The 14,587-nt window shown below is 42.6% G+C and overlaps 1 protein-coding gene across 8 annotated transcripts in view; it reads right to left on the bottom strand.

Annotated features, from left to right (window-relative positions):
• NUP98 (nucleoporin 98 and 96 precursor) overlaps positions 1 to 14,587 on the bottom strand; it is a 128,357-nt gene that overhangs the window by 95,090 nt on the left and 18,680 nt on the right. For 7 of the 8 annotated variants that reach the window (XM_063641254.1, XM_063641257.1, XM_063641258.1 and 4 more), the window contains 5 exons: positions 14,350 to 14,526; positions 11,055 to 11,194; positions 8,463 to 8,570; positions 6,567 to 6,747; positions 3,261 to 3,424 (listed from right to left, as the gene is read on the bottom strand). In XM_063641254.1, coding sequence (XP_063497324.1) covers positions 3,261 to 3,424; positions 6,567 to 6,747; positions 8,463 to 8,570; positions 11,055 to 11,194; positions 14,350 to 14,526 — 770 coding nt within the window. The remainder of the gene's footprint in view (positions 1 to 3,260; positions 3,425 to 6,566; positions 6,748 to 8,462; positions 8,571 to 11,054; positions 11,195 to 14,349; positions 14,527 to 14,587) is intronic. The other variant, XM_063641250.1, reaches the window with a different exon arrangement.

The raw sequence follows: 14,587 nt of genomic DNA, 5'->3' as shown, positions 1-14,587 counted from the left end.
TAAAAGGTTTTAATTTTGAAAAAGCCCAATGTATTTTTTCTTTTTCTGCTTTTGCTTTTGGTGTCATATCTAAGTTACTACTAACTAGGTTACTTCTAACAGTTTTATAATTTTAGCTCTTGCATTTAGAAATTTGATCAATTTTTGGCCAGGCATAGTGGCTCACACCTGTAATCCCAGCACTTTAAGAGGCTGAGGCAGTCGGATCACTTGAGGTCAGGTGTTCAAGACCAGCCTGGATAACATGGTGAAACTCTGTCTCCACTAAAATACAAAAAAATTAGCTGGGCACGGTGGCACACACCTGTAATCCCAGTTACTCAGGAGACCAAGGCAGGAGAATCGCTTGAACCCAGGAGGCGGAGGTTGCAGTGAGCCAAGATCGTGCCACTGCACTCCAGCCTGGGCAATAGAACAAGACTCTGTCTCAAAAAAAAAAAAAAAAAAAAAAAAAAATTTGATCAATTTTAACTTTTGCAGTTAAAAAATGCTGTGAAGAATCCAATCCCATTATTTTGCATGTGAATAATCAGTTGTCCCAGCACCACATGTTGAAAAGACTATTCTTTCCTCACTGAATTGTTTTGGTATCCTTGTTGAAAATCAATTGTCTACAAATGTGAGGGTTTATTTCTCGACTCTCACTTCTACTCAATTGGTCTATGTCTCTCCCTAGGCCAGTAACACAATTACTATCGCTTTATATAAGTTTTAAAATTGAGAAGTAAAGCCAGGTACAGCTGCTCACACCTGTAATCTCAGCACTTTGGGAGTCCAAGGAGAGCAGATTGTTCGAGCCCAGAAGCTCGAGACCAGCCTGGATAACTCAATGAAAACCCATCTCTACAAAAACTACAAAAATTAGCTGGACATGGTGGTACATGCCTGTAGTCCCAGCTACTTGGGAGGTGAGGTGGGAGGATCGCTTAGCCCAGGAGGCGGAGGATGCAGTGAGCTGAGATCATGCCACTGCACTCCAGCCTGGGTGACTGCAGCGAGGCCTGTCTCAGAAAAATTAATAAAATAAAATTGAGAAACATGAAGGCCGGGCACAGGTGCAGTGGCTCATGCCTGTAATCCCAGCACTTTGGGAGGCAGACGCAGGTGGATCACCTGAGGTCAGGAATTTGAGACCAGCCTGACCAACATGGTGAAACCCCACCTCTACTAAAAATACAAAATTATCTGGGTATGGTGGTGCATGCCTGCAATCCCAGCTACATGGGAGACTGAGGCAGGAGAATCTCTTGAACCCTGGAGGCAGAGGCTGCAGTGAGCTGAGACCGTGCCATTGCACTCCAGCCTGGGCAACAACAGCAAAACTCCGTCCCAGAAAAAAAAAAAACAAAAACAAAAAAAAAAGAAAAGAGAGAGAGAAGCCTGAGGGTCCCCCAACTTGTTGTTTTTCAAGATTGTTTTGGCTATTCTGGGTTCCTTCTTATTCTTTCTTCAGTGTTTTTATCATGAAAAAGTGTCAAATGTTTTTTCTGTATTTACAAAGGTGATCATGTGGTTTTCTGTTGTTTAAATTATATTACCACACTGCATTACAATGATTAATGATCATATGTTGAACCAACCTTCCTCGGATAAATCCCACTTAGTCATGGATTATGATCCTTTTTTGTCTGTTTGTTTTGAGACGGAGTCCCACTCCGTCGCCTAGGCTGGAGTGTAGTGGCAAAATCTCGGTTCACTGCAACTTCTGCCTCCTGGGTTTAAGCAATTCTCCTGCCTCAGCCTCCTGCATAGCTTGGATTACAGTCAACCGCCACCCTGCCCAGCAAATTTTTGTATTTTTGGTAGAGACAGGGTTTCACCATGTTGGCCAGGCTGGTCTCGAACTCCTGACCTCATAATCCGCCCGCCTCAGCCTCCCCAAGTGCTGGAATTACAGGCAGGAGCCAGCATGCCCGGCTGATCCATTCCATATGTTACTGAAACCAGTTATCTAGTATTTTGAAGACTTGGGGGTACAAGTGTACTTCTTTTTGTTTTGTTTTTTTTGAGATGAAGTCTCACTTTGTCGCCCAGGTGGGAGTACCATGGAGCAATCTCAGCTCACTGCAACCTCTGCCTCCCCCTGGGTTCAAGCTATTCTTGTGCCTCAGCCTCCCAAGTAGTCAGGATTACAGGCACCAACCACTGTGCCTGGCTAAGTTTTGTATTTTTAGCAGAGAAGGGATTTCACCATGTTGGCCAGGCTAGTCTCGAACTCCTGATCTCAAGTGATCTGCCTACCTCAGCCTCCCAAAGTGCTGGGATTACAGGCATAAGCTACTGTGCCCAGCCCACACTTGTTTTTTAATCAGTAGAATTATCTCTAATTTTAAGATGAGGTAAATTCCAAGTTCTGATCAATTACTCATACATCACTTCATTCTTTAATTTCATACTTTCCTAAAAAAGGTCCCTAGAAATAAACTAGTAATGACCATGACGACCTTTTCTTTGGACACAGTATGACTCTAAGTTGTAGGTCTCCCTTTAAAAAAAAAAAAAAGAAAAAAAAATTTCTTTGTATGATTCCCAAGGGAACTAGCTGAAAGTTCCCGTTGTTGGCTATATTCTGAAATATAGTCAGTAATGAATAAGTATTTTCTCCTATACCCTATAGAATGGCTGTAATCAATTTTCCAAGGTACAGCTTTAAGAGGGCCAAGTCCAGCCCACTAAGTAGTTCCTACTTAGTAATGAGAAAAATACTTTCAGAAAGGATAAGTGATCGCCTCAATAGCATCTCAACAAGTAAAGAGTAGAGCCCAGGCTAGAATCTAGGTCTTAATTATTCTAAGACTTTGTTCTCGGCCGGGCATGGTGGCTCACGCCTATAATCCCAGCACTTTGGGAGGCCGAGGTGGGTGGATCATGAGGTCAGGAGATCGAGAACATCCTGGCAAACACGGTGAAACCCCATCTCTACTAAAAACACAAAAAATTAGCTGGGCGTGGTGACGGGCACCTGTAGTCCCAGCTACTCAGGAGGCTGAGGCAGGAGAATGGCGTGAACCTGGGAGGTGGAGCCTGCAGTAAGCCGAGATCGCGCCACTGCACTCCAGCCTGGGCAACAGAGCAAGACTCCATCTCAAAAAAAAAAAAAAAAAAAAAAAAAAAAAGACTTTGTTCTCTTCCCTTCATTAAATACCCTCAACTCTTAAGATCTGCAGTAGAGGTAGAATTTGCTCGTTTGATATGATTAAAGCCTCATTACTTAACTCTACAAATAAGACATGGAGGTAAATAAGGGTCTGTTTCCTTACCATGGTGTTGGTGCTTGGCTGTCCTATGGTGCTGGTGTTACCAAAGGAAAAGCCAGTGTTCTGGGTGGTTGTGGCCTGGCCAAATGGTTTGCTGAAGAGGCTGGTAGTCTGCTGATTCTGTTGGCCAAAGAGACCACCTGGATTTGTTCCAAATCCAGTTGTACCTTTTAGGAAAAAGAAAAAAAAAAAAAGAAAAAATAATAAAAAAAAGTAAACACCCAAAAATACAAAACCTTCCATTATCCAGTTATTGCAATAGTCTTTATGTTATCTACTACCCTTCATTCACTACTTGATAAGCTTTTCATTTTCCATCCTTCACTTAACTCTAGACTTAAACTTTAACTTCTGTAATAACACCCTGACCCCAAGAAGCCTAACTAGGCTAAACGATCTTCCCTTCTAAGTCCACAGCTTCCTTCTATTTTACAAGATAATACACTAGAAGTCAGCATGTGTATTTTAACCTTGCTAGTCTAAGTTATTGAGAACAAAGGCTTCTTCTTTACATGAATATACCCAGCCCAGAGTCTGATATGTAATATTCAATAATGAATATGGGCCAATGTTATTACATCTGTAATAACAACATTTTGGGAGGCCAAGGCAGGAGCATCAGCAGTTCCTGAACAGCCTAGGCAACACAATGAGACTCCATCTCTACAAAAAAATTTTAAAAATTAGTCAGGCTTAATGGCATGTGCCTGTGGTCTTAGCTACTTGGGAGACTGAGGTGGGTATACGGCTTGAGCCTGAGAGTTTGAGGCTGCAGGGAGCTGTGATGGAGCCACTGCACGACAGCCTGGGTGACAGAGCTAGACAGTGTCCTCCAACTCCCACCAAAAAACAGAAAAAATTATGAAACATTAACTGGGCAGAATGGTGGGAATGTTACTTGGGCCCAAGAGTTCAAGGCTGCAGTGAGAGCTATGATTGCTCCACTGCACTCCAGCCTGGTCAACAAAGTGGGATTCTGTCTCAAAAAAAAAAAAAAAAAAAAAAAGCATACTAAACTAAATCATGGAATATCAAGATTGAAAAGTACGTTAGGCTGGACATGGTGGTTCACACTGGTAATCTCAGTACTTTGGGAGGCTGAAGCAGACAGACTGCTTGAGGCCAGGAGTTCGAGATCAGCCTGGCCAACATGACAAAACCCCGCCTCTACTAAAAATACAAAAATTAGCCAATGTCGGGCACAGTGGCTCACGCCTGTAATCCCAGCATGCTGGGAGGCTGAGACGGGTGATCACCTGAGATCAGGAGTTCAAGACCAGCCTGGCCAATATGGCGAAACCCCATCCCTACTAAAAATTAGGGCTGGGCGTCCAGCGATAGTGGCTCATGCCTGTAATCCCAGCACTCTGAGAGGCCGATTGGGGTGGATCACAAGGTCTGGAAGTTCAAATCAGCCTGGCCAAGATGGTAAAACCCCATCTGTACTAAAAATACAAAAAAATCAGCCAGGCATGGTGGTGGGCGTCTGTAATCCCAGCTACTTCAGAGGTTGAGGCAGAGAATCGCTTGAACCCAGGAGGTGGAGGATGCAGTGAGCCGAGATCACACCACTGCACTCCAGCCTGGGTGACAGTGAAACTCCATCTCAAAAAAAAAAAAAAGGAAAAGAAAAGAAAAAAATTAGGGCTTGGCACCATGGCTCATGCCTATAATCCCAGCACTTTGGGAGACCGAGGCTGGTTAATCGCCTGAGGTCAGCGGTTCGAGACCAGCCTGGCCAACATGGTGAAACCCCAACTCTATCAAAAATATAAAAAATTAGCCAGGTATGGTGGCGGACGCCTGTAATCCCAGCTCCTTGGGAGGCTGAGGCAGGAGAATCGCTTGAACCTGAGAGTTGGAGGTTGCACTGCACTCCAGCTTGGGCAACAGTGAGACTCCGTCTCAAAAAAATAACATAAAATAAAATTAGCCGGGTATGGTGGCACATGCCTGTAGGGTGGCTGAGGTAGGAGAATCACCTGAGCCCAGGAAATCAGGGCTGCAGTGAGCTGTGATCACATCACTGCACTCCAGCATGAGCGACAGGAGTTAAGACCCTAAAAACCTGTCTCAAGAAAAGAAAAAGTAGGTTAAATATTACTTAAATATGTATTTTTGTGTGTGTATGTGTACGTACATCTCTTTAGAAGGCTATGAAAAGCTATAATTTTTGCTTTTCTCTGCAGAGGCAAACTGGTGGCTGGGGAAAGTGTATAAGGAAAGTATATAACCTCTGGTTAGTTAGTTTTCTGTATTTTGTGAACTTTGTATATGTGCATTACTTATGCAAAAATAGTATTTTTGTAAAGTAAATTAATCATCATCTTTAACTCCTCTTTCATATCCCACATTAAACCAATCCATCAGCAAATTCCATCAGTTCTATAATCAAACTGGGTCCAGAACCTCATCTTTTTTCTTTTCTGTCCTTTTTATTTAGAGATGGAGTCTTGCTCTGTCACCCAGGCTGGAGTGCAATGGTGTGATCTCAGATCACTGCAACCTCTGCCTCTCAGGTTCAAGCGATTCTCCTGCCTCAGCCTCCCAAGTAGTTGGAATTACAGGCGCTTGCCACCACGCCCGGCTAATTTTCATATTTTTAGTAGAGGCAGGGTTTTACCATGTTGGCCAGGCTAGTCTTGAACTCCTGACCTCAAGCAACCCATCTGCCTTGGCCTCCCAAAGTGCTAGGATTGCAGGCGTGAGCCACCACACTTGGCCTCTTTTCCATCCTTGTCCAAGACACTAACACCTCTCATGTTGACAATAGCTTTCTAAGTAATTTGTTTCTACTCTCACAATCTATGCTCAATATAGGAGACTTCAGAATCATCCTTCACTCATAATCACATGACTTCTCTTTCAAAACAACTTCCAGGATTTCCTAAATCAAATAAAAATTCAAGTCTTGATATTAGCCTACAAAGTTGTATAAAATATGGCCCCTATATCCCCCAGTATTTTCCCTTGCCCTCTCTTCAAATGGCAAAAACTCAAGAGTTTTTAGACTCAGTTTCCACTAGCTGGAATGTTCTTCCCCCAGAAATCTGTACAACGTGCTCCTTCATCTTCTTCAGATACGTCACTGCTCAAACATCACCTTCTCATGTGAAGCATTCCTTAGTCATCTTCATCTTAAACTGTCTTTCTCCCTTGCCCCACATACATCCAGGCATTCCTCCCTATTCCTATGGTATCCCTGAATTACTATTTTTCTCCATAGCACTTATCCCAAAATGGCAATTATGTTTCAGTTTTAGTTATCTGTCTCTCCTCAATATAATCTAATATGATATCAGTACTTACTAGTTCCAAAGGCAGTTTTGTTCTGACCATATGCAAAGCCTGAATTAGTGGTGGAGGAGCTGAAGAGTCCTGTTGCACTGGAAGTGGCTGGAGAAGATCCAAACAAGCCAGTTGTGGTACCTGCTCCCACCTGGTTCTGTGGGCCTTTCCTGTTAGCCTGATAATCCTCTAAACGAAGTTCCTGAAGGGAGGGAAAACATATTTCTAATCTTAACATGCAGCTAAAAATAATTATTTAGGAGGCTAAATACTTGAATTTAGTATTCAAGTTCTACGTTCACATAGGAACCATGACTAAAAAAGAGAAAACTAAGGAATGACATTATATCATTACAGAAAAACATTTCCAATAGACACTAAAATCCATACCATAATTATCGTAAAACTACAAGCCAAAGAGTCAATATCTTCATCTCAGTGTTCTTTTACAAACAATACACTCTTTTGGTAAAATGCCATAAAATAATCCTAACTCTCCCCAGCCCTAAAATATAAAAATAAAATAAAAATAAAAATTATAGTGAATTAACAGATGCAGATTCTGTGGGGCAAAAAATTTAGAAAAAGAATAAAGTTTATCAATTTTGTCTCAAGTCCGGATGTTCCTGGCACAGCCTAATAAAGTAAGCATAGTTTGGTATGTAGAAAGAAGCAATCACTACAATCAGGAATGACTATCAAAATGTACAAAAACCTACTACATAAGCAGTAAGAATGAACAAACTAACTTCATGCAACAACATGGACGAACATCTCAATGTTGAAAGACAGTCATTAAAAAGTACATAATGTGGCTGGGCGCTGCAGCTCATGCCTGTAATCCCAGGACTCTGGGAGGCTGAGGTGGATGGATCACAAGGCCAGGGGGTTCAAGAACAGCCTGGCCAACGTAGCAAAATCCCATCTCTACTAAAAATACAAAAATCAGCCGGGCATAGTGGCGTGCAGCTGCAATCCCAGCTACTCAGGGGGCTGAGGCAGGAGACTGCTTAAATCCAGGAGGCAGAGATTGTAGTGAGCTGAGATCATGCCACTGCATTCCAGCCTAGGCAACAGAGCAAGACTTGTCTCAAAAAAAAAAAAAAAAAAAAAAAAATTAGCTGTGTGTGGTGGCCCACACCTGTAATCCAAGCTACTAGGGAGGCTGAGGCACGAGAATTGCTTGAACCTGGGAGGTGGAGGTTGTAGTGAGCCAAGATGTGCCACTGCACACCAGCCTGGGTGACGGAGTGAGACACTGTCTCAAATAAAAAAATCTAAAAAAAAACTTTTATTAAGCTGTACTTTGCATAATTTTACTAAAAACACATTCATATGCATGCATACACATTGCCCAGTGTAATAGAAGCAACATCCAATCAGAACAGACGATTAGAGTGGGCTCAGTGGCTCATGCCTGTTATCCCAGCACATTGGGAGGCCGAGAAAGACAGACCACTTGAGCTCAGGAGTCTGAGACCGGCCTGAGCAACATAGTGAGACCTCACCTCTACAAAAAAATTTTGAAAAATTAGCTGGGCGTGGGGCATATGTCAGTAGTCCCAGCTACTTCGGAGGCTAAGGACATGGAGCCTGGGAAGCTAAGACTGCAGTGAGCTGTGATTGTATCACTGCATTCCAGCCTGGGCAAAAAAGCCCATCTCAAAAAAAAAAAAAAAAAAAAAAAGACCATTATGGGTGCTAGACCTTCACGTACCCCTGAATATTATCCCTGCCTAAACAAGTAGATATCTATAAATAATACTTGATTTTAAAAAATAATTTGGTTAATGTTAATTTTTTACATAAACCCAAACTGAACCACTCTATCCTAAAGAAAATCAAAACCATTTTTAAAAGTTGCATTCCGATAAAATCAAAAGGTTAGACTGACATTCTGTATTGTATTTTACTGACCTCTAGTGACTTGCTTTCATATTCCTTCATAGCAGTAATACACTGGTGCTTGGTACTTATGTTAGTGCTAACTCCAGCTTTGACCATAGTATCTGTACCAGTTGGAGGCTGCAAAGTTAAATAAAGGCAAATTTGTAGGTCCAAATTTTATATTCCTACTCTCTCAGACACAATTTCTCAACCACTGAACTCTAAAACTAGTCCCCCCAGGTCTTTTATACTGAGATGGTTTCAAGGGTGCTTGATTAAATATATTGCATTGCTGATCTCTCCCTACATCAGGTTATCTGAATAAATCAAACTTAGTAACAAAGTAATCACGAACCCAGGGATTAATCCCATAAGCCAAGCCATCCAATTACATGCTAAAATACATGTAATATTATGCATAAAGAAAGCTTTACCAAATACATACCTTTAAACCTCTATATCTAAGTTCTCCTTTCTATTCTGCCCTGTAATGCTGCATTAAAAAAATACGGAGGGCCAGGCACGGTGGCTCACGCCTGTAATCCTAGCACTTTGGGAGGCCAAGGCGGGTGGATCACGAGGTCAGGAGTTCGAGGCCAGCCTGGCCAATATGGTGAAACCCCCGTCTCCAATAAAATAAATAAATAAATAAATAAATAAAAATTAGCCAGGCGTGGTAGCGCGCACCTGTAGCCCCAGCTACTCAGGAGGCTGAGGCAGGAGAATTGCTCGAATCCGAGAAGTGGAGGTTGCCGTGAGCCAAGATCGTGCCACTGCACTCTGACCTGGGCGAGAGAGTGAGACTCCATCTCAAAAAACAGCAACAACAGCCTGGCGTGGTGGCTCACGCCTGTAATCCCAGCACTTTGGGAGGCTGAGGCAGGCGGATCACAAGGTCAGGAGATCGAGACCATCTTGGCTAACATGGTGAAACCCCGTTTCTACTAAAAATACAAAAAATGAGCCGGGCGCGGAGGCGGGCGCCTGTAGTTCCAGCTACTCGGGAGGCTGAGGCAGGAGAATGGCGTGAACCCGGGAGGCAGAGGTTGCGGTGAGCTGAGATTGCGCCACTGCACTCCAGCCTGGGCAACAGAGCGAGACTCCGTCTCAAAAATAAAAAATAAAAAAATAATAATAAAAATAAAAAACTGCAGCAACAACAACAACAAAAAACAGAAACCGGCCAGGCACAGTGGCTCACGCCTGCAGTCCCAGCACTTTGGGAGGCCGAGGTGGGTGGATCACTTGAGGTCAGGAGTTCAAGACCAACCTGGCCAACCTGGTGAAACCCCATCTCTACTAAAAATACAAAAATTAGCTTGGGTGGGTGCCTGTAATCCCAGTTACTTGGGAGGCTGAGGCAGGAGAATCGCTTGAACCCAGGAGGCAGAGGTTGCAGTGAGCCAAGATCGCACCGCTGCACTCCCATCTGGCTGACTCTGTCTCCGAAAAAAAAAAAAAAAAAAAAAGAAATATGGAAACCTGTTTTTCCCCAATAACCTTATAAGGAAAAAGGCACAATAAGTAAAACTAACGATCCCTGTTTGTACTGCCAGTTTTCTCAACTATTGTACTTTCCAAAGGGCATCACACAGTATTCTTCACTATCATTTTATGTTTTAACTTTAAATTCGGGGTTGTAAATTTAGTATTATGAATTAACCAATTTACCTGAGAAATTGTTTGTTTTCTGGAGTATATTTTAACAAGTTTTATTTCTGCCAAAGATTTCCATTAGGCTAACTGCACCTCCAGCATACCCTAAGAATCCCCCATTTACATCAAGTGGCATTCCATATGTTTCTATAAACAAAATCCTCCACTCTAGCCCTCCACTCAACCCCTCTCAAAAAAAGAACACACACACAAGAAACTTTACTGCCCCACTTAGTCATTTCATCAACAAAACCTGCATTTTTCATCTGGTACAGAATGTTGATGAGTTACTCTTATTTGCCCCCTATTCTTCATTCCCATAAAGATTAGTTGACCAGGCCGGGCATGGTGGCTCATGCCTGTAATCCCAACACTTTGGGAGACAGAGGTGGGCAGATCACCTGAGATCAGCAGTTCGAGACCAGCCTGGCCACCATGGTGAAACGCCATCTCTACTAAAACTACAAAAAAATTAGCTGGCTGTGGTGGTGGACTCTTGTAATCCCAGCTACTCGGGAGGCAGAGGCAGGAGAATCACTTGAACCCAGGAGGTGGAGGTTGCAGTGAGCTGAGATTGCACCACCACACTCCAGCCTGGGCAACAAGAGTGAAACTCCGTCTTAAAAAAACAAAATAACAACAACAATAACAAAAATCAACAGTTGACCATTCAGAAGCAAATTCTTAATATAGTAAATTCAAATTCTACCTTACACCAGATTATAATAAAGTTTTATGAATACAAATTTTATTGGGACGAACCCAACTCAAATATACATCATAATCTAGATTTACATTTCACAAGTTTTCCTGTCTACTATACAACTATTTATAGATTTTGTTTTTAACACATCGTTCAGGAAGTGTCAAGCTAAGCTAGAAAGAGAAGCAATTTTACAATTCATCCTGCAAAGAAATATACATGTGGGAAAAAACATTCCACAAAGATTGGAAGAAAATACATACGTTAAATTTAATAGTAGTCCCAGTAGGAGCAGCTGTAAAACTACTTGGCCCAAAGAGGGAGCCAGATGTGCTGCCAAAAGGATTAGAGGTGGTATTTGTGGTTCCAAAGAGTCCTCCACTGCTAGTACTGGTTCCAAAATCTAAAAATAAGAAAGAAAAATGAGATGATAACAGTAAGAAATTTAAGAATCTATAAGATGCATTGGAATTGGGCTATTGCACTAGCGTCACAGTACTTCACTTCCTCAATTTTTTTTTTTTTTTTTTTTTTTGAGACAGGGTCTTGCTCTGTCTCCTAGGATGGAGTGCAGTGGTGCAATCACAGCTCACTGCAGCCTTGACCTCACAGGCTCAAGCAATACTACTGCCTCAGCCTCCCAAGTAGCTGGGACCACAGGCATGCGCCACCACACCCAGCTAATTTTTTTTTTTTAATTTTTGTAGAGACTGCCTCTTGCCATGTTGCTCAGGCTAGTCTCAAACTCCTGGGCTCAAGCAATCCTCCCACCTCGAAATCCTGAAGTGCTGGGATTACAGGTGTGAGCCACTGCGCCTGATCTCACATTCTGAAATTTTTTACCTTTCAAGTCTCCCAAGCAAATATATTCAAATAGAAATTTCTTTTTTTTTTTTTTTTGAGATGGAGTCTTGCTGTGTAACCCAGGCTGGAGTGCAGTGGCGTGATCTCAACTCACTGCAACCTCTGCCACCCAGGCTGACGCCATTCTCCTGCCTCAGCCTCCTGAGTAGCTGGGACTACAGGCGCCCGCCACCACACCTGGCTAATTTTTTTTTTTTTTTTTTTTTGAGACGGAGTCTCGCTCTGTCGCCCAGGCTGGAGTGTGCAGTGGCGCAATCTCGGCTCACTGCAAGCTCCGCCTCCCAGGTTCACGCCATTCTCCCGCCTCAGCCTCTCCGAGTAGCTGGGACTACAGGCGCCCGCCACCACGCCCGGCTAATTTTTTTTGTATTTTTAGTAGAGACGGGGTTTCACCGTAGTCTCAATCTCCTGACCTCGTGATCCGCCCGCCTTGGCCTCCCAAAGTGCTGGGATTACAAGTGTGAGCCACCGTGCCCGGCCTGTATTTTTTTTTTTTTTAAGTAGAGATGGGGTTTCACCGTGTTAGCCAGGATGGTCTCGATCTTCTGACCTCGTGATCCACCCACCTATGCCTCCCAAAGTGCTGGGATTACAGGCATGAGCCACAGTGCCTGGCCCAAATAGAAATTTCATGCAGAAAGATAACGTACTTCCAGGCTCACAACTTTCAAGTGAAACAAAGTCTGAATTCTTTGGTCAGCTAAGTGTCCATAAAGCTCTAAGGTCACACTTTGAAGATAACTTAAAAGAAATACTTTGTTTGATCATAAATTTTATCTCATTTCTCCTTTTCTCCTTTAACTTGATGCTGAATGAACTTGTCTTTCTGAAAACATCTTGTCACAGACTTCAAGAGTGGTCACAGTACATTTTATTTACATACATTATGACATATACCTACACATAACCAAAAACTTTAGAATATACAAGTGGTCCTATTAGAGAAATCAAATATAGGTTAATGTAAAATTTCACCGCCCAAAATTTCAGAAAAATTAGCAGCCGCTGTCAATTACTTTACAGAAACTAATAAAGAAATAGCAAATCCTTGGATTACTTTACTTTTCCAAAAAGCTGAGTTTTAAAAAAATTACACATAAATGAATTTAATTATTGCTAAGGAATATATTGCTGAAAGTATGAGAGACACTACTTCTAAAGAAGTTATGCCAGGCGCGGTGGCTCATGCCTGTAATCCCAGAACTTTGGGAGGCCGAGGTGGGTGGATCACAAGGTCAGGAGTTTGAGACCAGCCTGGCCAATATGGTGAAAACTCATCTCTACTAAAAATACAAAAATTAGCCAGGCATGATGGTGGGCGCCTGTAGTCCCAACTACTCGGGAGGCTGAGGCAGGAGACTCTCTTGAACTGGGGAGGTGGAGATTGCAGTGAGCAGAGATCGCGCCACTGCACTGCAGCCCGGGTAACAGATCAAGACTCGTCTCAAAAAAAAAAAAAAAAAAAAGGAAGTTGTACATATGGTGCCAGAAATGTCACTAAGCAAAGAAATTTATATGCCAATATTTAGAATTAGTAACATCCTAATTACCAGGTTAAAGAGTATATTATTTCTCACTGGCAAACTGCTATTACTTCTTTCTAAAACATGTCTTAATATATAGTTTAAAGCAAATATGCACATTTCTTTTGAATTAGTACTTTAGACTGCATTATGTATTGTTATGGTTAAATATTTCAATGTTATACAAACAACTTTCCCTCTGGAAAATACTGATGGCAGGCCGGGCGTGGTGGCTCACGCCTGTAATCCTAGCACTTTGGGAGGCCGAGGCGGGCGGAACACAAGGTCAGGAGATTGAGACCATCCTGGCTAACATGGTGAAACCGCGTCTCTACTAAAAATACAAAAAAAATAGCCGGACGTGGTGGCAGGCGCCTGTGGTCGCAGCTACTTGGGAGGCTGAGGCAAGAGAATGGCGTGAACCCAGGAGGCACAGCTTGCAGTGAGCTGAGATTGCGCCACTGCACTCCAGCCTGGGCGACAGAGCAAGACTCCACCTCAAACAAACAAACAAAAAAAACAAAAAAAAAAAAAAAGAAAAAATATTGATGGCTGGCTAACTATTCATTCTTCCATACTCTTGTGCCAGGAATGGCATCACCTGGTAAGGCATACCTGATGCCTTAAAGTACAGTGCTGTGTGGAGAAGTATCCCCAAGTCATGTTTGGACTTAAAGTGAAAAAAGCCATCAACTAAAAACATCTGCCACGGACAAGGAAGGGAGGAGTAACCATGTCATGTCTATTATGTCATTCCTGCTCTAGTCTCTTCCTACCAAATATAAAACAGAGACAAGAAGAAGGTGCCTCTGCAGCACAATACGGCTGACTATAACACACTCCTCCTTGAAATTTTCCCATCTTAACATGAACTACACTACTCTGACCTGGCTTTTCATCCTTTCTCTAGCCATTCTGCATCAGGAAGCTCTTCCTCTGCATATCCCTTAAATAACAGTGCTTCAAATTTCTATCCTTATAGAGATGTACATACTCTCTTCCTTCCCAGCCTATTAACCTTTTCAGTACATACTGAAGTTTTCCTCTTCTCATATTTTTGCCATTTAGTAGGAAAAGAAGGTATATGAACATAGAAAAAAGGAGAAAAGACAACACATTCAATAAGCAAACCAAATTATTAGATGCAGAACTCCAGTGATGTCCTACTTACTGCCAAAGCCAGTTGGTTTATTTTGTGCAAAGGCATTGTTTTGGGATGAGAAAAGACTGGTCCCTGTGCTTGCAGTTCCAAACAAGGTATTTGCTGCTCCTGTTGATGTACCAAACCCAAAGCCAGTGCTAGTGGAGGTAGCTGGCTGGCTAAATGAACTGGTTCCAAATAATCCTCCTGAGGAGACGGAGAAGAAGGGAAAAAGTTAAGTAGATCAGAGCCACTAAGTCAATTCCTA

Source organism: Symphalangus syndactylus, chromosome 6, assembly GCF_028878055.3.
Source record: "Symphalangus syndactylus isolate Jambi chromosome 6, NHGRI_mSymSyn1-v2.1_pri, whole genome shotgun sequence".
NCBI classification, from domain to species: domain Eukaryota; kingdom Metazoa; phylum Chordata; class Mammalia; order Primates; family Hylobatidae; genus Symphalangus; species Symphalangus syndactylus.
Note: the sequence above shows the minus strand (reverse complement) of the source record. Positions and strands in the feature narration are given on the sequence as shown.